This window comes from Grampus griseus (assembly GCF_964374135.1).
Source record: "Grampus griseus genome assembly, chromosome: 16".
Classification (NCBI taxonomy): Eukaryota; Metazoa; Chordata; class Mammalia; order Artiodactyla; family Delphinidae; genus Grampus; species Grampus griseus.
Genome location: NC_139010.1, coordinates 8684083 through 8708748, shown reverse-complemented (window position 1 = coordinate 8708748; position 24666 = coordinate 8684083). Strand labels below are relative to the sequence as shown.

Sequence of the window (24666 nt, the reverse complement as noted above, 5' to 3'; positions counted from 1 at the left end):
GAATAAATTTAACTGTCCTCAAATATATTTACCAAGCTTCCACTATAGTCTTATAAAAATTATCATGCCCATCAGGAATAGGAAATTGAGGATTAGAGAGATGTAGTAACTTGTTGCAGATCACACAGCTAATAACCAGAGAACTTGAGGCTGAATCTTCTCACTTCAGAAGCCTGTGCTTTACAGTCACCATGCTCTCCCACTTTTAGCATGCTGTACCGCTGTCTACTACCATAAATGAATTTCTAGTAGCGAAAAGTACATTGGCAAATGGCTGCCCACCCAATTGATTAACAGCTTTAAAAAATACGTTAGGCAATTATATTTTTATTTGGGTTTTGTACCTTCAGTGTCTGCATTTATGATGTACAGTATAACATTTTTATTAGCATAATGTTAAGATACACATCTCTAGAAGCATCATCTTACTGCACGTTAAAACATTAACTATTAACTATATTTTTGCAGAGAAGGCAGAGCATATCCTCGGTGACTCTCTAGGCAGGGAGGCTCCTGGGTGCTAGAGAGGACAACTTGTGGTCAGCTCAGTGCAGGTTTTATTGGGCACCTGTTTTATTGAGGATCTGTGTGCTGGGCATATGAGAAATACAAAGCATTGTATTCCTCAAAACATTTAGTCTTGATTATAATACAGTGCATGAAATTGGTGGAACGTGGGAAGAGTACCAGCAGGCTCCTGCTAAGAGCAGTTTGTTGCTGTTGTTGTTTTAAAGAAACTGTACTTACAGAATGTCCTTATATGCCACTCTGTTGATTGCCGCCTCCCCCGAATTTACCATTTCTAACTCTTGCTTGATTTTGAAAAAGTGGAGAGGCTTAATATCACACATTGAGGTAGATTATCATGGTTAAAAATTGAGGGACAGAAGATACTAATTCATACTTATTAGGTAGTTGTAAGTGATTAATATATACGTTCAAATCTGTATCTCTTTTAATCCTTAAAATAAACATACATTGTGTAAGTGAGATTCAGAGAGGTCAGTTAATTTATTCAAATTCACCACTTCTGTGAAGCCTTCTCAGAATACCCCTCTTCATGCCCACAGAATCTTCACCTTTAGTGTGTTGGGAACCTGCCAGTGCTTTCCCACAGTATCTTGTGTAGCCTCTGTTGTTACGTTTACCACCACTTACTGGTTATAGTTATCTGTTCACTTGTCTGGTCCTTTGCAAGCTGAATTTTCACAGGAGTCAAAGCGTGTCTTCTTATTTCTGTTCCTAGCGTGTAGTTTATGTAACCTGCCATAGAGTAAGCATGGATAAATATCGAATGAATGCATGAAAGAATGAATGAATACTGGCAGAACAGGAATTCAAACCAGTTCTATTTGCCTTAAATTATTTGTTCTTTTTCTTTAGCGTTCCTTTGAATGAATACAGATTGCTTGCTTGTGATCTGCAGCAACTTTTCATAGCAGTTACAATTCATGCTTGCAGTTCCTCAGGCTCACAGTATTTTAGAGTTATTGAAGATCTTATTGTACTGCTTGGATATCTTCAAAACAGCAAAAGCAAGAGGACCCAAAGTAAGATCTAATTTTCATGGATTTGTGGGGGGCAGTTGTATAATAGCCAAAAATGTTAGTAGAGCCTAATCTCTTTCTCTGGCTTCTCTAGAGAGAGTGGGATAGAGGAGAGAAACTGTTTTACTGACGGTTCATCCTTAACTTTGTTTACTGGCTTTAAAAAGAAGCCTTTTTAAGTGGCAAAAATTTTAAAGTGATGCCCTGATGTAATTAGTAGCTGCCAACACATCACTAAAAGAAGCTGCTAGGACTTCCCTGGTGGTGCAGTGGTTAAGACTCCACGCTCCCAATGCAGGGGACCTGGGTTCGATCCCTGGTCGGGGAATAGGTCCCACATGCATGCCGCAACTAAGAGTTCGCATGCCGCAACTAAGAGTTCACATGCCGCAACTAAGACCTGGTGCAACCAAATAAATAAATAAATATTTAAAAACAAAACAAAACAAAAAAAAAACTGCTGATTTTTCTTACCAAGTAGAATGAAAAGTCTTATGCTGAATAGTAACATAAAACATTAGTTTTCTTTAGTGGCAAATATTATAGTGAATAGGAGGCAGAAAAATGTGAGAATTTCTGGTTAAACTTTTGCCTTATATATTAAAAAGGCTGTTCTTTAAAACAATTATATAAACGAAATTTGTGAGCTAGTATTTTTCTATTGAACTTTTTATAGTAATCATTTGGAAATTTGCTTTAAAATTGCTTTTAAAGATAGTTAAGAAATGTTTACAACCATTGAGAACCCACGTTGATCAAAAATTTTAAATTTATCTCTAATAAAATATTATTGGCAGGTTTTTTTTTTTTTTTTTTTTGCGGTACGCAAGCCTCTCACCGTTGCAGCCTCTCCCGTTGCGGAGCACAGGCTCTGGACGCGCAGGCTCAGCGGCCATGGCTCACGGGCCCAGCCGCTCCACAGCATGTGGGATCCTCCCGGACCGGGGCACGAACCCGTGTCCCCTGCATTGGCAGGCGGACTCTCAACCACTGTGCCACCAGGGAAGCCCTATTGGCAGTTTTGATATTGCATAAATGTAAGAATCAATTCAATTTTTTAAAAAATTAACAACCACATAGCTTGAAAACATTCTAGTATCTTCTGTTTTTAGATATGGCTGTTGCACTACAGTATAGAGTTCTCCAGGCTGCTATGGAATTTATAAGGACCACCGCAAATCATGACTCTGAAAACCTTACAGATTCATCTCAGTCGCCTTCTGCTCCCCATCATGCAATATTCCAAAAGCGAAAGAGCATTGCTGGTGAGTGCTGAAATAATGTTTTAATACTTATAAATGGAAGGTAGCTTGACTCCCCTGTATTCTGATGGCATTCACATTTGAAAACATTTCTTTGTTTCAAAAGCTAAACTATAAAGTTTGAGAAGGTTTTCCTCCCAGAGGAGGAAAACTGCTACTTTCCTACTGCTTTCTTTTCAGTGCTGTTCTCATTCAGTTATCTCTTGAGCACCTGCCTTGTGCCAAGCACTGTGTTAAATGTTGACGATACAGTGATGAAAAAAATAAAAAGACACAGATTCTTCCCTTCTACCGTAAAGTAGTAGAGAAATGTAGAAGGTAGGAATAGAGACCGTAACAGGGCAGCCTGATTTCCATCCAGAGTTAGGGAAGCCTCTGAGGAAGTGGGATTTCAATATAAGGGATGAGAAAGGAGTTAGCAGGAGCCGGAGGAAGAGTATTACAGGGAGAATGAATGTGCAGGGAGCTGATGTGCAGGTCCTGGGGCAGGAAAAAATTAAGGTTGTTCAGAGAACTGAAAGAAAGCCATGTAGCTGAAGTATAGCCCTTGATGAGATAGTGCTGCCAGATAAGGCTATACAGGACAGCATGAACCAGATCACGTGTCATCATATGGGCCATGTTAAGGAGTTTATTAGATTTTATCCTAATGGGAAGTTGTCACAGGTTTTTAAGTAGCTGGCATGACATAACCAGATTTTCATTTTGTAAAGACCATTCTGGTTTCTGTGCAGAGTGGATTAGAGGAAACTAGGAAAGGTAGTGGGAAGTGCAAGGAGGAGGCTATTGCAATAGTCAGGGCAGGAGATGATGGTGGCTCGGATATGGTTATGTTATACACGTGACTTTAGGGCTTGCTGTAAATGAGGACATGTCATCAAATTCTTATTTTTAATATTGTTAGACTTATTGTTTCCACAAAATCTGCTCTGACCTATATACACATTAATTCAGAAAGATAGCGTAAACACCCCCCACACATACACATTGGCTCTATATAGGCACACACACACACACACACACACACACACACACACGTCTGTATATACTGGACATAGGTGCATGCACGCGCACACACACACACACATACGTCTGTATATACTAGACATAGGTGCATGCGCGTGCACACACACATATATACGTCTGTATATACTGGACATAAGTACATGCACGTGCGCACGCGCACACACACACACACACACATACACAAATATATATATGTCTGTGTATACTGGACATAGGTACATGGGCGCACACACACACACACACACACATATATACGTCTGTATATACTGGACATAGGTGCATGCGCGCACTCACACACACACACACATACGTCTGTATATACTGGACATAGGTACATGCGCACACACACACACATATACGTCTGTATATACTGGATGTAGGTACATGCGCGCACGCGCACACACACACACAGACGCACACACACACACATATATATATATATACGTCTGTATATAGTGGACATAGGTACAAGTGCACGCACACACACACACACATATATACGTCTGTATATAGTGGACATAGGTACATGCGTGCACACACACATATATGTCTGTATATACTGGACATAGGTACATGTGCGCAGACACACACACATATACGTCTGTATATACTGGATGTAGGTACATGCACACATAAACACACACACTCACATATATATACACGTCTGTATATACTGGACATAGGTATATGCGCACATACAGACACACACACACACACACACACACACACACACACATTTCTCCAAACAGAGGACTTGGTAAATTGTTTGAAGTTTAATCACCCGTACAGTCTTGAGGGCTTTTAAATCCAAATCTTTCTTCTACCTGAGTTAAACTGCTTCACTGTGGTCGGTGCTATGCCGAAGTTTAAAACCATGTGAAACACTCATCTGTAGAGAAAAGCTATCAAATATACATTGTTTCGCAGGAGTATGTTTACATTATGCTCAATGAAAGTTTATGTAAATAAAACTTGTAAAGCATCCATGTAACTAAACTTATCTCCCTATACATCCTTCCTTAATTTATTTATTATTTTTTAACATCTTTATTGGAGTATAATCGCTTTACAATGGTGTGTTAGTTTCTGCTTTATAACAAAGTGAGTCAGCTATACATATACATATGTCCCCATATCTCTTCCCTCTTGCGTCTCCCTCCCTCCCACCCTCCCTACCCCACCCCTCTAGGTGGTCACAAAGCACTGAGCTGATCTCCCTGTGCTGTGCGGCTGCTTCCCACTAGCTATCTATTTTATATTTGATAGTGTATATATGTCAATGCTACTCTCTCGCTTCGTCCCAGCTTATCCTTCCCCCTCCCCGTGTCCTCAAGTCCATTCTGTATGTCTGCATCTTTATTCCTGTCCTGCCCCTAGGTTCTTCAGAGCCAGTTTTTTTTTTTTTTTTTTTTAGATTCCATGTATATATGTTAGCATACGGTATTTGTCTTTCTCTATCTGACTTACTTCACTCTGTATGACAGACTCTAGGTCTATTCACCTCACTACAAATAGCTCAATCTCGTTTCTTTTTATGGCTGAGTAATATTCCATTGTAAATATGTGCCACATCTTCTTTATCCTTCTTGATGTAATATCTGAATATAATCTCTCCTCATGAGCTTCCCTCCCAGTTGTGCCTCTTTTGTCCCAGGTGGAATTCCACCTTTTACCAAGTCTGGCAGTAGTGCTCAACTGCCTGCATGCCAAAAGGTGACTTTTGGACCATTTTCCCTTTGCAGGATTTCTTAGATAGTCAGAGACTGCTTAGATGGAATTCACCCTCTTTGACAGAGGAAAGTATACCTTTACTACCTGCACAAATGCCTGCTATTTCTTCCTTCTTGACGTTTCTCTTTCTCATATCTGTTTCTTCCCTTTTCTACCTAGTTCCCTGGTTTAGTTTATGATCAGCTTGTGCCTGGGCTAACACAGCGGCCCTTTTGCTATTTTCTGTTTGGTCTGTGATTTCTCTAACAGTCTGTCATCTCTCTCTTTTATGTACTAGCGCTTTTATCACCCTAAGCCTAAGAGCCCCGCAGAGCTCCACGTTTGTATTATTTATTTTTTCTTTGTGTGAGTCATTTTAAAGTGGATAATAGACTTTTAGTCCTTTCTCTAAACCATTCTCCTTTTTGTTCCTGACTCCTCTAGCCTCTTCTACTGGGGCTTATATTTTTCACACTATCTAAGTAAATGCAGTTACCGTAAGGCCACATGAGGCTTATAGAATCCTAAACATTTTGAACTTGATAAAAGACCTTGAAAGTCATCCAGTCCAGCTTCCTCATGTTGCAGATCCACCGAGGCCTAGACTTAGAGACTGCTGGAGCGAGGCCCCTGCACCCATCTCTTTGTGTCCTACCTAACACCCACTCCTTCCAGGTCTGTTGTATCTTTGTGTCTCTCTCAGGTCTCTCCCAAGAATTCTTCCTGTTTTAAATACTACCTTATTTAAATTCTGTCATTGTGAATCCAGTTTATAAAACTCCACTTTATATGTGTCAAACTGTTGCTTTGTATTTCCTTCCATGTTGTTTTACACATGTATTTGGCAAAGCTTGTGTTTTATTTGTTGAGTATTAGTCAAAAATTATTGTCAAAGGTGTGTTGGCCTTGTACACTGTCGGAGCAAAACATACACAGTGCTGAAGCTCCTCTGCTTCTGAGCAGTGTGGTTATTAAAAACTCACCTAAGTCCATTTGTTCATGATACTAAAGTGACTGAGAGGGATTTATATTTCCATCATTTAGATCATCAACTGTTCCTTCAAAGGTTTCATACAGGCTGTTCTCATTAGTGGCAGATGTTTGGAGGGATGTTTTTTCCTGGATAGACTTGTTCAGCGTTTACTGAAAACTGCTGAGACGGCTGGTGTCTCCAACCCCACAGCCGCCACCCCCTGCACCTCCCGCAGGCCTTGTAGGGACAGCTCCTCTTGTGGCCACACACCAGTTTTTGATGGCAGACAGGTTCACTCAGGCTGTGAATCCCAGGATATCCATGGCCTGGGACCAGCGTTTCTTCAGCAGCACTTTGGCCACATCTAGATTGTGAGTTCTCATACTCTTGGAGGCGTTAGGTAATATTTTATTGCCAGCTTAATTTTCTTACAGCCTGACTCGTGTACCATTCTGCTCAACAGCTCCGATGGTTCCCTACCACCCAGTGAACAAAGTGCCCATTCCTTAGTGTCTGTGTCTTTTTTTTTATGTACATAGATATGTATAAGAGAGAGAGAGAGAATTCTGCTTGAATAGTATCATCACTATTTAGTATCACTCAACCTTCTGTTTGTAAACTGATTTATATTTCAATATAGTATACTTTTCCATACAATATAAATATTCTTATATTTAATGAATGCCTAATAATCTGTTAGATTTGCCATGATCTTCTTCCCAACCTTCTTCCCTAACCATTATCAATAAACAAAGGTATTTTTTTTACTTGTTTGTTTTTGCTATTATAACAGGATAGCAATGTACATTCTTACATGTATATTTTTTCCCTTGTCTGCTTATCAATATAAAAACTTTACACATCACCTTAATACACAAAGGAAGAAGTAAGTGTTAGGGTATTATTTAAAGAGCTACACATACATTTAAACTGTATGTGTGTGTGTATATAGATGTATATCGTGTTATTGATATAATTCACCTACCAATGAATTTCCTTTATATTTCAACCATTAATAACAATACCAACTATTAACTTTTAATTCTTTGTATGAGGCAGGCATTGTGTTTCACGTACATTATTTTATTTAATCCACAGAACAAACCTCTTTATCCATTCATTCAGCCATCAGATACTTATTGAGCATCAGCCATGTATCAGTTATGATTTCATCTGGTCTCATGGAACTTATATTTTACTGGAGAAAATGGTCAATAAGCCTGTAAACAAATATACTTAGTGTAGTGTTGGATAGTGACAAGTATCTGCCTGTGAGGTAGGCTCTATTTTACTTTCTAATCCACATCTTCCATATTAGGAACCTGAGGCTTAGAAAGCAGAGTATGTGAGGCCATACCAGCTCAATGCAGCATCACAGCCTGACTGCTGGGATACCCTTCCCCTTTTTCAAGTACATAGAACTGAAGAAGACGTAACATGCCCTTATTTGGTGTATTGCTGCATCTCTGAATTGTGATTATCAGCTGCTTATCCAGCATGAAAGCTGTCAGAGATGTAGACGTTTGGAAGAATCTGCTTAAGCTAAGGACATCATCTGATAATATTATTCTTGAATATATCCCAGATATGAATGTTTCTTCTTTTTATTTGCTTCATTTTTGTCTCAGAGGTGACTCCACCTACCAAAATGTATTAACTGATAAAAAATACTGATTACCTAAAATACTGGACAATCTAAAATGCTATTAAAATATTTACATATTTTGCAGGACGAGTCATTAAAACCTTTTGTAAGTAATGTGTATAGAGGCTATTTGTGGACTTTGATATATATGCTTTCATAATTTAAAAAAGGTTCAATTCCAACGAAGGATTTCATTATTCCTCACCTACCAAGACGTCATTTTTGTTCCTGTGGTCAACTTCCGATGCCCTTCTCCTTCAGTCCATTAAATCAAGACTCAGTCCCCTCCTTTTCTCCTGGATCTGCTCCCTGTGTGGTGCCTTTCAGAGCAGGTGCAGTAACGATGCAGGAACCCCATTCCTGCCTCTTTAACCTGAGGAAACATTTCTCGGGAAATGCTTTTGAGGATTGAATCCCACGTGATGCATATGTTCCAAATCACTTTAATATCTGGGCTCTTCACTTTATTTGGCTGATTTCTACTATGTCACTATATACACTTTTCAAAACTAATTTATAAAATTCAGCAATGTTAATTACCCAGAAATAGTAATGTTCATGCTAAAATGTGATGTGCTTTAAAAATCTGTTGATTATTTTGGAATACAAGGAAGTGAAACAGTATTTGAAAATATTTTGTCAAGGCATTCTGAACTGTATGTGTGTGTGTGTGTGTGTGTGTGTATATATATATATATATATATATATACACACACACACACACACACACACATACCCCCTTCTAACAGTTCGAGTTTTTCAGAGGACTAAAATTTTGCCAAATGATATCCACCCTACTAAGCTATGTCACAAGCTTCAACGTTCTTGTTTAGGACTTTGACATCAGAGGTACTGTTGCACTTCTTCAAAGAGGGAAAACATAACGCTCTCTTAATCACTCTCTTTCCTTTGTATAAATTACCTTTGAATTAAATAAAGTTCTTTTCATGGTCTGATAATCAAAAAGTTACAGCAGAAATAGTTTCTTTGGTCCTTGTTAACTCTGGCATTTGACGTTTTCATTTATATACTTGAAGGTCCTCGAAAATTTCCCCTTGCTCAAACTGACTCTCTTCTGATGAAAATGCGTTCAGTAGCAAGTGATGAACTTCATATGATGATGCAACGGAGAATGAGCCAGGAGAATCCTGTCCAGGCAACCGAAACAGAGCTTGCACAGAGACTGCAGCGGCTCACCATTTTAGCAGTTAACAGGATTATTTATCAAGGTAGGACTAGAGAATAAATATGTTCTTACTCAGATATTGAACTAAAAGGAAAATAATTTAAGAGAGAACTGACTAGGTTTCAAATTTTTTAACAGCATTATACTTTCATTGTTAGCATCCACACTAGTAAAAGAATCTCTCATTTGGAACTAATAGCCTTGAATAAAATTCCACTTTTTAATATGTTAAATGCTGGCCTAGACTGACCATTGAAGTTTAAAATAGTACAGCACCTCCAATATATTTTTTTAAACTTTTCTTTGAGATAATCATAGGTTCACATGCAGTTGTTAGGAAATATTACAGAGATCCTGTGTACCCTTTACCCAGTTTCCCCGATGGATCTTGCAAAACTATAGTCCAGTATCAGTACCAGGAAATAGACATCGATACAGTCAAGAAAAAGAACATTTCCATCACCACAAGAATCTATATGTTGCCTTTTAGCACCGCACCCATCTTCCTACCACCCCCATCCCTTCCTCAGTCCCTGGCAACTATCAATCTGTTCTCCATTTCTATGTTTTCATCATTTCAAGCATGCTAAATAAATGGAATCATACAGTACGCAGCCTTGTGTAGGACTGGCTTTTTGCACTCAGCATAATTCTCTGTAGAGTCATCCTAGTTGTTGCATGTATCAATAGTTTGTTCCCTTTTTGGTTTTGATGAGGAGTAGTCCATAGCATAGATGTCGCAGTTTAGTCATTTACCTGTAGAAAATTGATCTGGGTGTTTTTCAGTTTGGGGTTATTACAAATAAAGCTAGCTGCTATAAACATTTACATAAAAGTTTTTGTGTGAACGTGCGGCTTTCCTTTTCTGGGATAAATGTCCAAGAGTGCAGTTTCTAGGTTGTACGGTAGATGTGTGTTTTGTTCTTGTTAAGAAACTGCCAGACTTTTCTAGAGTGGCAGTATAATTTTATATTCCTACCAGCAATGTGTGAGTGGTCCAGTTCTCTTCACGTCTTTACCAGCATTATGAGTTTCACTGTTTTTAATTTCAGCCATTCTGATAGGTAATATAGGGGTATAGCCTTGTGGTTTTAATGTGCGTTTCTACAGGGGCTAAATGATTTATATATTTATGTATAAACTTTAATACCTACAGAAACCACTAAAAAGCTATGCAGAGAAATATACTCAAAAACACTATAGATAAGTTAAAATTCTAAAAAACGTTCAAGTGACACGCAAGTTTTTTTTTTTTTAACTTTTCTAATTTATGTTTGGGGCAACCAGCCTCCAGGGTGAACTGTGAAATTGAACCATTTTTATCACATGCATGGCACTTGATGGGATAGCATGTCCAGTGAAACAGGTCTGCACATCTGTCTAATGTAAATATCACATGGTCTTTATGTTTAGTTTGTACAAGAACCTTTATGACTTTTATCATTTTTCAGTTTAATTCATCTTCATTAGTAAAATAAATCTTTAGTTTAGAGCTGCGTGACTTATGTATGTTTAAATTTCTACACTGTTCTAGGTGAACTCATTTTCTCTAGTGTTTTGTATTTTCTACATCTAATGCACCTACCACACATTTATATTGTGACAACAGAATCAGAAATTACATAGAATATTTTTGCCAGCATCATTATCACTTGTTATGGCTAGTGATTTGACTAGTTCAAATTTGACTAACTTTTTGACTTGATTTGACTAATTTTTTATTCGTCTTTTAATTCAAAGAGTTTAATCCAGACATTATTGACATTTTGAGTACTCCAGAAAATGCACCTCAAAGCAAGACCTCAGTTTCCCAGACTGAAATTTCTGAAGAAAATATTTATCATGAACAGCCTGCTTTCAATCCATTTCAGAAAGAAATGTTCACATACCTGGTAGAAGGCTTCAAAGTATCTACTGTAAGTAAATTAATTACATGGGAAATGTTCATTCACAGAAAAGGATCAGGGGTTTTATGTGTCTGTATTATATGTTTTCAAAATCATATTCCTACACTTTCACAGCATTTTCTGAAACTCAGACAACTTGAATGTTAATAACAGAGTAAAATGTATTGCTAATTTACCCTTTCGAAAAGGACTCACTTCATGCAGCATTGTTTTTAAGTCTGTAACCCAACAACCATTTTCTAATGTTGTAATTTTGTAAATAAGATCAGCATCAGAAAAGAGTAGGAATTTGATGATTACTATGAGGTTTAAACTAATAACCTGTTTTTAACGGACTTTATTTATAGCTACCTACTCTAGAATTATTATTATGATGAATAATTATGAAGTGTAGATGTTGCCTTAAGCATATCCAACACCTTCAAAGTGACACAGAGAATACTGACAAGCGTCAGGCTCCATTTATCATCAGCTCACTTAGGGTTCTGTGGGCCACTTACAATTGACCATAGGGAACAAATTGGTCAGTACACTCCGTAGATACCAAAGGCTAATCTAATTCTAGCAGAACTCATAAATCATGATTCTGCCAATCTCTTAAATCTAAACTAGATTTTGTTGTCTGCCGGTTCCACTTAGAACTGAATCATTCACACAGAGCCCTTAGGACTAGGAGTAATTGGAGAGCCATTTCCCAAACTCAGAATAAACTCTAAAATGTACCGATTCCAGTTTTTAAACCAGATGCAGGATATTTGATCAGGATTGGGTTAGCCTTAGTTAGCCAATCGAAACAACTTATTTGGTTATTTGTTAGGGGATATTGATGGTCAATTTACATGCAGTTCTTAATTTGTGACAATTATACTCAACGTTTTAGTACTAATTCAAGTCTTTATTATGAATCCTTTCTCTTGTATTGCAAAATCAATGTAGGCTTATCTACCACTATTCTTTGATGGTTCTTTTTTTTTTCCTTGTAAAATTTCCAAGCCCTAGGTAATTTTTTTAAGCGGCTTAGGACTTTAACTTCTTTGTCTCTCCTTTTTAAAATTGTGGTAAAATATACATAACATAAATTTTGCTATTTAAGTGTACATATCAGTGACCTTAAATCCATTCACACTGTTGTGCAACCATTACCACTATCCATCTCCAGAACTTTTTCCATTATCCCAAACTGAAACTCTGTACCCATGAAATAGTAACTCCCCATTAGCCCCTCCCCCAGCCCCGATAAACCACTACTCTGCTTTGTCTCTATGACTCTGACTTTCTAGATACCTCATATAAGTTATCATACAATATTTAATATAATATTTGTCTTTTTTGTATGTGGCTTATTTCATGATTCATTTTAGTAAAATGTTTTTAAGTTCATTCATACTGAAGCATGTATCAGAACTTCCTTTCTAAGGCTGAACAGTATTCCATTCTGCGTATATACCACATTTTGTTTATCCATTCATCCATCAGTGGGTATTTGGGTTGTTTCTACCTTTTGGCTATTTTGAACAATGCTGCTGTAAACATTGGTGTACATCCATCTCTTTTAAACCCCATTTGTATGGATGTATATGTCTTTCTAATTTCAACTGTTTAAAAAATTCTGGAGTAAAACATGTTCTGTGATTTTTAGGACTGTGTTGAGGTTAGGATATTATTGCTTAAGAAGTTTGATCCTAATTCATTTCTGTTTTAATTTAAGAGTTCAAGTAAAGCCAGTGGTTCCAGACAGCAGTGGGCTAAAATCTTATGGTCTTGTAAGGAAACCTTCCGAATGCAGCTTGGGAGACTGCTCGTGCATATTTTGTCACCAGCCCACCCTTCACAAGAGAGAAAGCAAATTTTTGAAATAGTTCGTGAACCAAATCATCAGGAAATACTACGAGACTGTCTTAGCCCATCCCTGCAAGTAAGTACCCCAGTACTTCGTAAGTAAAAACTATTGGTCAAATATAAAACTGTACAAAACAAGATCTGAAATTAAACTGTATTTTCATGCCAAACACCATAAATTAGTTTTCTTACCAAATAAATATTTTCTGAGGTCTTTCTTCAGATGCTCTTTACCAGAGTCAATTTGACCTCTCTGTTTATTCCCCATTTCCTTTTCCAGGGTTTAAGAAGTTCTGTATCTGAGTTCTTATAAGACCCATTGTAGTTCGTTACTAAATCTTGAAGTGTTTTCTTTAAGAACTGTTTGGAGACTTTTTTAAGCATTATATTATCCATGAAACATCTATAGTGAATAGCTCGAACAACAGTACATATAACGTATTTCAAAAATATTTATAGTAAGTTAAAACAAAATATATTTGTTGATCATCTGGAATGATAAACTCAAAATACTTAAAGAATTTTAAAGTCTATAAATTCTATCACTTACCTAGCAATAGATGGAGAATTTAAATGGTACAGCCATTCTAGACAGCTGTTCAGCAGTTTCTTATAAAATTAAGCATACCCTTAACCTGTGACCCTCAAATTCCATTTTTAGGTATTTACCTAAGAGAAATTAAAACGTATGTCCATAAAAAGACTAGTAGAAGAATATCCATGGCAGCCTTTTTACTAATAGCCAAAAACCGGAAGTAACCCAAGTGTCTGTCAGTGGGAGACTGTGTAACTAAGTTGTGATATATTTATACAATAGACTACTATACAAGCAATAAAAAGGAACAGACTACTGATACACCCACCAATGTGGTTGAAGCTCAAAATCATTGTGTCGGTGAAAGGGACAGCCAAGCACAAAAGAGTAGACATTCTGTGATTCTATTCATATGAAGCCCAAGAACAGGCAAAATTAAGATATGGTCATAGAATCAAGCAGTAGTTGTCTCTGTAAGGAGAGGGGCAGTGAGAAGGGGAGTTGATTGGAAAGGGGCATAAGGAAACTGCCTGGGGTGATAAAAATGTGCTGTGTCTTAGTTTGGGTAGTGGTTACATGGGCGTATGCAGTTGTCAGAACTCGTAGAAATGAACATTTAATGTCTATATGCTTTATCGAATGCAAATTATACCACTATAAATAAAGTATTAGATGATATTTAAGAAAGGACAGGTATCCCTTTTACATCCCTGGGAAACTCAGATTTATCATACTAAGAACCAAAAGGTTAGAGATTTGAAGTGATACTTTTAAGGTGCTCTTTCCGGAATTGAGACTCTCTCAGGTGCACTAAGGGCATTGTCTTCCCTTCCCAAGGCAGAAGCATGCCTAGCCCATAGTTTCCTTCTATGGAGGATTCAAAGAGATGTTCTTTCATTGTTTTATACTTAGCAAAGCTGCCGTTGCTCTGAATCCAGCCCTGATATCAGTTCCCAGTCCTCTCCTACCAGCCTCCCATCTCTACTGCTCCATTTCTGTTGGTGGTATCCTTACTGCTTTCGGCTTGAAACATTGGAACTACAGTTGACTTTCTTCTCTCTTGAATCCATTTTATTACCAAGGCCAGTTATTTGTCTAGTCCTGCCTTTCTCTATAGTCTGCCCACCCATCCTAGTTTACACTTCCACCCCTTATGCTTGAATCACTAGAATAACCTCCTCTCCACCTCAAGACCAAAGAACTCTATCTGATAGTTTTTTTAAGGTTTATTATGGCAACATTCAAGCATACCTAGAAGTTGGGAGAAATCAGAAAAAGAACCCCACATGACATTACGCAGCTTTAATTTTTCTTTGTAGTATTTTGAAACAAACGTCAGATATCAAATCATTTTACCTGTAAATACTTCAGTATGTATCTCAGACTGATAGGACTTTGTTTTAACTTATCACTCTCTGTGATTGTAACCCAGTGTTTACATTTTCCCAGTTTTCTTATATTTTTTTAAATAGTTCTCTTGATTCTGGACCCAAACAAGGCCCTTACACTGCGTTTGTTTGATGTGTGCTACATCTTTTTAATTCTGGCAGTTATCCTCCCCAACCTTTTTTTTTTTTTTAATGTCGTGTATTTGTTGGTGACGCTGGGTCATTTGTTCTGTAGAATTTCCCACATTCTGGATTTGGCTGACTGCATCCTTGTGGCTCTAGATCTAGAGGCTTGACTAGATTCCAGTTCTTGATTTCATATTTGCCTTTGTGCTTGGATTTTTAAAAGAATACTTCAGGAGTGCTTTGCGTTTTCCATTACATCATGGCAGGAGACCGAGAATGTCTGGTTGCTCTGCTCTTTGAGATGGTAGCAGCCTGATTCATCCGTTGTGAAGTTCATCCTCAATCTTATTTATTTATTCATTTATTCATTCATTCATTCATTTATTGGCTGTGTTGGGTCTTCGTTTCTGTGCGAGGGCTTTCTCTAGTTGCGACAAGCGGGGGCCACTCTTCATCGCGGTGCGCGGGCCTCTCACTGTCGCGGCCTCTCTTGTTGTGGGGCACAGGCTCCAGACGCGCAGGCTCAGTAGTTGTGGCTCACAGGCCTAGCTGCTCCGCGGCATGTGGGATCTTCCCAGACCAGGACTCGAACCCGTGTCCACTGCATTGGCAGGCAGATTCTCAACCACTGCGCCACCAGGGAAGCCCCATCCTCAGTCTTTAACCTAATAGTTTTAGCAGCCATACAGCTGCCAGGATCCATTTTTTGATTAGGAGCTGCAAAATAGTGATTTCTCTACATTTCTCATTCCACCAGCATCTGTTAGCTCTGATTCTTCTATTGGGAAGAGTATTCCCTTATCAGCTCTTTGGCTACCATGAAATATAGTCTGTGTAGGAAAGGCAAGGTAAATGCTTGCTTCTTTCCTCTGTTTGTTTTTAGAATAATAAGTTGGTGCCCTGGCAACCTTTAATTTTTGTATTTGTTTTTATTTTTGAGGTCTTGTCATGAACTCAGGTACTTTTTAATAAATTTACTAAGTAGTTTCACACCTGTTCAGATTAACACCTCTGTAGATTCAAGTTGTTTTATCCTTTTAACATGGCCTTTTTAATTTTTAACAAGTTAATATGATTAACTTCCTTCCATTCTGGAGCAGAAGAATGTCCCAGGCTCATCTTGTACATTTCCTTCCCTGGGCCTGGAGCCAAACTCTTCCCCCAAGAAGCCCCTATTTCCTTGTAATGAGATAATAGTATTTAGAGACTATAAAGCTAGGGACTAGGTACGTTTATTTCTGTTGGGTTGTCATTTCTTCTCAGCCTTTTTAGTGAACAAAGCTAAGAATTGTGTATTTTTTTAGGAAGAAAAATAAATCATGAATTCATGATTTTCTTGGATTTTATGTTTATATTTCTTTTTATTAATGTTGATAAGCTTAATTTCTGATGACATTACCATAATTACTTATTTGTTTTATCTATCTTTAAAACATTTTCAAAATAAGATGACAACATTGTCACTTATAACAAATCTACTGAATGCAGTTTAAGATTTCTTGGTGGTTCTTCTGTCCTTAGGATACCATTATGGGTGTACCACGAAAATAGTGTATCGTAAAAGCATTTAAAATAATTTTCTCTATTTGGTTATGCCACCAACTTGGCATCAAGTAACTAGTTAGGTTCTTTTTTTTTCCTTCAATTTGCTTTCTGTTTTTAGAGATTCCACTGAATATTTATTTGTTTAATTTTGTTTTTAATTACATAAAATGTCTGCCTGATTCCAAAATCAAAATTGTGAAGCATAGCACATTCAAAGAGGTTCTAGCTTTTATCTCTATATCCTTCCCTCGTTCTTTCCCTTTCCCTGTAGGTAACCATCCTTACCTACAGGTTTTTAAATTTCTTTTGGACATATAAGCAAATCTGTGACACACACACACACACACGTATATATTATCTCCCTCACTTCTTAATACAAAGAAAGATAGTGAACCATACGCATCCTTCTCACTCTACTTTCTTCAACTAACAGTGTATCCTAGCGATCGTTCTGCAGCAGTATGGAGAGCTCTTCTCCTTTTTACAGCTTCCTACAAGCTGTGTTCCATTTGTAATCTGCCTGATTTTTTTTTTTTTAATTCTGCGTGGATTTTAAAGCCCCAAGCTTCTCTTCTACTGTTACAACTTGAGTCTGGTTAATTCTCTACTCTGTGGCTCCTCCTTTTTTCAACATAGTCCCATCTTTTCTCTTATAACCGCTTCACATCCCTGTAGTCCTACTGACAAGCTGCTTTATTCATGGTGTCCACTCAGCACACCACTCTGTCTCTCCTCCCCTTTGTCTGTCTATATGCCCGTCCTGTCCATTTAGGCACGTACCCACATCACGTGGTACCACCTTCAAAGCCTTCCTTCCTTTCTTTAGTCCACTCAGAACTCTTCCTTCTTGAAACTTCATTGAAACTTTTATTTTTTACACATTTTAACATTTTATTATTTTCTTAGGATTTGTGTTTAATAGATTCGATTCCTTAAATCAGTTTTCTGAGAGCTGAAAACAAGACTCCGCATGTGTGTGTCTCCAATAGCACCATTTCTAGTCCCAGGAACTGCAGCCAATAAATGATTGATCAGAGGATGTTAAAATGAGATATTAGAAACAACTTCAGTGTCTAGAAAAATCATGTGTTTCTTTGGGTATTCAGAATGAATAAAAACATTTCTGCTAGTTTTTCAAGATGATTTTTAAATGTCACTGAATACTAAACAGAAATTTTTTAGAGTTCTATCAAGAACATTGCCTTTAAGACACACATATGAAAGTATTCTAGTCATTTACCATTTCTCTTTATTTGCCAACTCTTCAGGCCTTTTACTTGCAGAGCATCTGTTCATTTTTCTCTTTTGGTCAGGTAGCAGCTGTCTCCTGACTAATTTAAAATGTTGCATTAAAATGAGCTTTGCTATTTTCATCATTGCATATGTTCATCTTATGCTTTTGCGAAATGACATGATGTGATTCAGCGTGTTAATTTAAATATCACCCAAAATGTAATAGTTTCCAAATCCATTTGTTGACTATTCACAGTTTAAAATATCATAAAGCCAAATGCAGTGATACTTGTATCAATGTAAATTTTTTAAAAAGTAAAATTATGCATGTTTCACTTGTTGGCAAAATTAATGTCTAAATATACATAGTGTACACATAACCATCAGGTGTAATATCTATGGCATGAAAGGGCCACTTAAAAAATCATGAATCAAAGTTTGGTTTAGGTTTACACTTGGAAGGACCATTGTCATTACCTTAAGTAACACTCTAATTTTCTTTTTAGGGTCTGTTCATAGAAGATTGGCCTAAACCAACCCTTCTCTAGACATGCACAGAACTGAGTGATGATGTATTATTGGTTTAGAGTTTTTCACCTTTTGTTCTCCCTAGGGAATAGTGAATGCTTACAAACAGATCCAAAGATACATTTTTGTTCTGGAATTTTCTCCAATGTTTATTCTCCCAGGCAGAAATTAAAGGAGAAAGAATAATCATGCATAATCCTCTTACCTTAAGGTTTAAAGGAAAGTTTTCCTTCCAGTTCAGTTCTATGAGAAGAACTAAGAATTATTTTTCTTTATCCCAGGCTTATTTTCTGTATTCCTTTAGCAAATCCTCTCCAAAATTCTTTCCCCAAAAGGTTGTGTGCTTGCTTTTTTCCTTCTTTCCTTCTTTTCCTTCCTTCTTTGCTTTCCTTCCTCTTTTCTTCCTCCCTCCCCTCTCCTTCCTTCCTTCCTTCTTTCCTTCTTTTCTTCCTTCCTTTTCCTCTCTTTCTCTTTTTTTTTTTACCTTTTACAATGAAAATTTTCAAACATACTAAGGAAAATGGAGACTAGTGAATACTGTATGAATAACATATGACCGTCACATAGATCTAACAATTGTTAATAATTTTTATCATATTAACATCATTTCTTTTTTCTGAAGTATTTTAAAGTAAATTATAGTAATCATGACATTTTTCAAAAGACATTTTTTATGTAACCGTAACAACATTGTTATACCTAACAAAATTAGCATGTACTGTAATGTCATCATATACCCAACACATAATCGTTTGACAGTTTCTTCAGTTGTTTCCAAAATGTGTTTTTTAGCTGATTTATTTAAACCAGATCCAACCAAATAAATCTAGCAATGTAATTTAATTTACTGTTAAATAATTTAAATGTAAGAAATAAAAATTCTTTATGACTTTAAAAAATTTTAATTAAAAAAATTGTTACTTTTTTTTTAAAGCATGGAGCCAAGTTAGTTTTGTATTTGTCAGAGTTGATACATAATCACGAAGACGAATTGACTGAAGAAGAACTAGACACAGCAGAGCTGCTTATGAATGCTTTAAAGTTATGTGGTCATAAGTGCATCCCCCCCAGTGCATCGACAAAATCAGACCTTATTAAAGTGATTAAAGAGGTGAGTCAGTGAAAGCATAAGAAACAATTTTCTTAGGATATCCGATTGAATATAACTGAAGAATGAAAGGTTTTTTTTTTTTGTTATAGAGTACCATTGATAATGAATTTGATTTTTTTTTTTTTTTACTTTATATTGCTTTTTTACTATGAGAGAACAAATAGGCCTGTTTTAAGGAGCATTTTATTCTCTGTGGTCTTGCTTATCCATTGTCATTAGCTTTCAGGGAAGGAAAGATTTTAGTAGTGACAAGCAAGTTGAATCATCGACCTTAAGTTCTGGGTTCTTTAATGAAAAGGCAAAATAAGGAAGCAAGCAACTATGCACACCCATCGGGTTTGGCAACCCTAGTTAACTATTCCACCCTAATTTCTGTGACCCAAATTGTGTGGAAACAAAGGGGAGTTATAGCATTATTTAAGTGGTTAATGTATTTTAATATTTTGGTCTCGTGGGGACAATATTTTTTTCCTGTGTTAACTTTGTTTTAAATTTAGTTTGTTGAGCTCTGTGCCAGTGTTAAATGGTAAATAATAAATTTTATATAATATATTATTATCCAAATCTTTTAGGAACAAAAGAAATATGAAACTGAGGAACATGTGAATAAAGCCAACTGGCAGAAAACAGTTAATAATAATCAGCAAAGGTAGGATTTTATGTGTTCTAAAAGCTGTGTCTTTTAGGAACCCATTAGATTTCACATATACTTTTAAAGTATCATGTTTTGATATACATTTAATGTTCCACATATGCTTAACTTATGGGCATCTTGTTTGTTTAGTCTCTTTCAGCGTCTTGATTCAAAATCAAAGGATATATCTAAAATAGCTGCGGATATCACCCAGGCAGTGTCTCTTTCCCAAGGAATTGAGAGAAAAAAGGTGATCCAGCACATCAGAGGAATGTATAAAGTGGATCTGAGTGCCAGCAGACACTGGCAGGAGCTTATTCAACAACTGACGCATGATAGGTAGGCATGAATTTTTATATATTGATGTTATTTTCACTCCAGAGTAAAGATTCAAAACATTATCGCATTAGTTTAAATATTTTTTGTTTACTCATTTGTGATTTATTTCATCTTGAAGAATAATCCTATGAGAATATTTTTTTTTAATTTTTAGGGAGAGAAAAAATAATGAGAGGGAGGGGCATTAGCTCTTCCAGAGAGAAAAATCTATATAGTGGCTTTCATTTTAAAATATGATCTTTGCAAAAGAACAGAGAAATCACTGAAACAGGATAGTTGGGAAATAGACCTTTTTCTAGTTAAGATTTTAATAACACAGTTAAAAAAATGCATCACAAATAAGGAAAAGAGGGAAATTAAAGTATTATTCTCTGAATTTGATTAAAATAACTGATTAGTATTATGACTTTGAGGCACTAAACATTATGCACTAATCATTATGCACTAAAGCAAATTCCAGGTGAACAAATGAACGAAACTCAAAAAGTTTACAAAGTAGAAGAAAATAGGATATTTATCAATGGTGATGGACAGATAACTTTCTTAAGATCAAACACAATTGAAGAAAGTACAAAGAAGAAATTAATGGCTTTGACCTTTCATATTTTCCAGTGTATTTAACAAGCACAACCACAACGAAACATCAAAGTTTATTTTCAGCAAGTATTTCACAGTTAACATTTTTATGGTTTTAAAAATGCATAAAGATTTGAAAATAAAATATCAAGATCCCAAAAGTTTGAATAAGCAAAAGACATGAATATACTCTTCACATAAGACAAATAGAATTAATAAACAGATGGGACAATATTGACTATTGCTAGAAGCTGATTTAAAACCTTTAGATACCGTATTTTACCTTTTATGGTACAAAAAAGAATTATTTTTAGGTGCTAATCTCCACAGCAGGAAGAAATGTATCTTAGCCCTTGGTCAGAGGTTTGGTGGCATTGTACACTTTGACATGTGTCAGGAACCCTACAAACATTTTATTTCTAGTTCCAGTTACCCTGTTTTAGTGATTCTGTCCTAAGGAAAATATTCAAAATATGGAAAAGCAATAAGCATAAAGGTTTTCATCTCTGCATTATTTATGTTAGTGAATGAATTGGAAACAACTTAAATATATAATAATAGTAATAGAGTTAAATACATTATTATGCATCCACTCAATATAACGTTAGCCACTTAAAATGGTAATAATAAAGACTATACTGTGTTCAGTGAAAGAAGGCGGGATATAGAAATGTGTATACATAATAATTTTAACTGCAATTTTAAAAACTGAAAGAAAGTAATCACTACCAGTATTTTGGTATGTTTGGGGTAGTGGGATTAAGGGTAAGTTTTTTTCTCTTATCTATTTCTAAAAATGTATTTAATATGGTTCTGTTTCCTTTCATTTAAAATATTAATTTACTTTAAAACATTTTAAGAAATGTGATTACTACAAAAGTGGACTCATTTTATTTGTTTTATTAGATAATAGGCAAAATGGGAAATGAAGAAAATTAATTTGGAAAATTGATTTTTTTCTTTAGTTAACCATACTAAGTCTAATATATTGCTAAAGCATACATAGTAGTCATGCTCTATCTTTTTAAAAATTTAATAGATGCAAGAAATTGGTAGCAGAGCTTGCCTTGAGGCAGGGTCAGTGGGACTCCGGAGCAGAGGAAACTTTTTTTTTTAAATGTTATTCTTTTATACAATGTGTATGCATATCCTAGTCTAATTATATAACTGGTTGGGATTTTTCAATTGAATAGATACATTTTGATTTATTTATTCAATTTCTATAATGATTTTTTTTTTTAAACTACAAATACTTCAGGTTGCCACTTAAAATCTTTTCTTTTCACTTGCAGAGCAGTCTGGTATGACCCCATCTACTATCCAACTTCATGGCAGTTGGATCCAACAGAAGGGCCAAATCGAGAGAGAAGGCGCTTACAGAGATGTTACCTAACTATTCCAAATAAGTATCTCCTTAGGGATAGACAAAAATCAGAAGGTGATAGTGGCTTCTTGACTCAACATGTAAATATAGCAGATTAACTATGCGCATTACACAAAGATAATAATGTCCTTTTTTCCTCAGCAGATGTGGTCAAACCACCACTCTCTTACCTATTTGAAGACAAAACTCATTCTTCTTTCTCTTCTACTGTAAAGGACAAAGCTGCAAGTGAGTCTATAAGGTAAATTTGAATCCATAAGACATTTTCTCTTTTGTTGAAGGTGTTAAAGACTTTAATAGTCTATTGTGCTTATGTAATATTTATTTTAGATAATGCCGTGGTTTGGGGAAAGATCCTAAATATGGCTCAAAGAGAAGACAAAGCTGAATGGCCAGAATCCAAAAAGAACAGACATTTTTGTTAGGGAGGATTCATTGGACTTCAGTCATCATGCTCTGGCCCTTGGTTGCATACATATATTTTTGTAGTTGGTTTTTCCAACAACTCTGTGAAATAGATAGCGCTGCTGGTGGCATCTCAAGAGGCAATCTAGTGTATTGATTAAAGTTTCAAATCCTAGTTCCTCCTCTTACTAGCCATCTGATCTTAGCCTCTGTCTGTCTCAGTTTCCTCATCTGTTACATGAGGAGGATAAGTCATAGCACTATTCAGTGGGTCAGTATGGTAACTATTGATAGTATTATCATTATTGTTGTGGTCGAGGTTGTTATGATGCCCATCGTATAGATGAAAAACTGCGAGACTCAAAAAAGGTAAGTGACTTGACTAAAGAATAGAGGAGGGCTTCCCTGGTGGCGCAGTGGTTGAGAGTCCGCCTGCCGATGCAGGGGACGCGGGTTTGTGCCCCTGTCCGGGAGGATCCCACATGCCGCGGAGCGGCTGGGCCCGTGAGCCATGGCCGCTGAGCCTGCGCGTCCGGAGCCTGTGCTCCGCAACGGGAGGGGCCACAACAGTGAGAGGCCCGTGTACCGCAAAAAAAAAAAAAAAGAATAGAGGAACTTTTCTGACTCTGAATGCCCCCTTTTTCCTAGAATGCTAAGCTTCTTTTCTGTGTTTGAAGTATCAGAGCCATGAACCAATGTTTGCTTATTTACTGGAAAATGTAAAATATTGAAATCTCTTTTAAATAATGAAATCCCTGTATTCTGCATAAGAGTATTGGGATTATTCACCTTTTCTAAAAGTTTCTGCTATTTTCTCCTCTATTATAATGTCAATAAATGAGATCTTTTCAAATCTCAATAAATGAGATTTTAACAAGATGTTTTATGCTTTTGAAACTCTAGTCTGTGTTGCTGAAATCTTCTATGATAAAATAAAATAAAGCTTTTACTCTCTGAAATTGGTCAAAACATTTAATCATAGTAATTTTAAATATGTTTTGACAGAGTGAATCGAAGATGTATCAGCGTTGCACCGTCTAGAGAGACAGCTGGTGAATTGTTGTTAGGTAAGTCCCATTTTGCAGATTTTTACACATATTCACCCTGCCTATTTTATTCTTAGATAATTTGAAGCATTGTTTTGACACACTACCATTAAATGAGATGAACTTTCTATAACAAATAACCTCTTTCTTATAGGTTATTTTGCCTTAACATTGTATATAATGTAGATGACTCATGAATGTGAAAAATGACAGTCTTATTCTCTGAAAAGCACATGAACAGCATTTTAATTTTTTTTTTTTTTTTTTTGGGGGGGGTACGCGGGCCTCTCACTGTTGTGGCCTCTCCCGTTGCGGAGCACAGGCTCCGGACGCGCAGGCTCAGCGGCCATGGCTCACGGGCCCAGCCGCGGGGCATGTGGGATCTTCCCAGACCGGGCTCGAACCCATGTCCCCTGCATCGGCAGGCGGACTCTCAACCACTGCGCCACCAGGGAAGCCCTTTAATTTTTATAAAATTGACTTTCTTCATGAGTATACATTTTTATATTTGATCATTCCTTTTATTATATATCAATTTTTATTTTTAAAGTAAAGAATTATTGGTATACTTATAAGCCTACTGTTTTAACAGATACCCCTATGCATATGAAATATATCCACCTTGAGATTGTTCATAATTTATATTCTCTATTGTACTTCGGAGAGAAAGGCCAAGACTGTTGATCCATGGATAGTTACATTTGGTGAGAAACTTTTTCCT

At 36.5% G+C, this 24666-nt stretch overlaps 1 protein-coding gene across 1 annotated transcript in view; it reads left to right on the top strand.

Annotated features, from left to right (window-relative positions):
• LYST (lysosomal trafficking regulator) overlaps positions 1 to 24666 on the top strand; it is a 176772-nt gene that overhangs the window by 93318 nt on the left and 58788 nt on the right. The window contains exons 27-37 of the mRNA XM_082674283.1: positions 1384 to 1550; positions 2660 to 2812; positions 9201 to 9392; positions 11090 to 11265; positions 12965 to 13171; positions 19385 to 19561; positions 20134 to 20210; positions 20346 to 20534; positions 22403 to 22548; positions 22639 to 22735; positions 23905 to 23966. Coding sequence (XP_082530409.1) covers positions 1384 to 1550; positions 2660 to 2812; positions 9201 to 9392; positions 11090 to 11265; positions 12965 to 13171; positions 19385 to 19561; positions 20134 to 20210; positions 20346 to 20534; positions 22403 to 22548; positions 22639 to 22735; positions 23905 to 23966 — 1643 coding nt within the window. The remainder of the gene's footprint in view (positions 1 to 1383; positions 1551 to 2659; positions 2813 to 9200; positions 9393 to 11089; positions 11266 to 12964; positions 13172 to 19384; positions 19562 to 20133; positions 20211 to 20345; positions 20535 to 22402; positions 22549 to 22638; positions 22736 to 23904; positions 23967 to 24666) is intronic.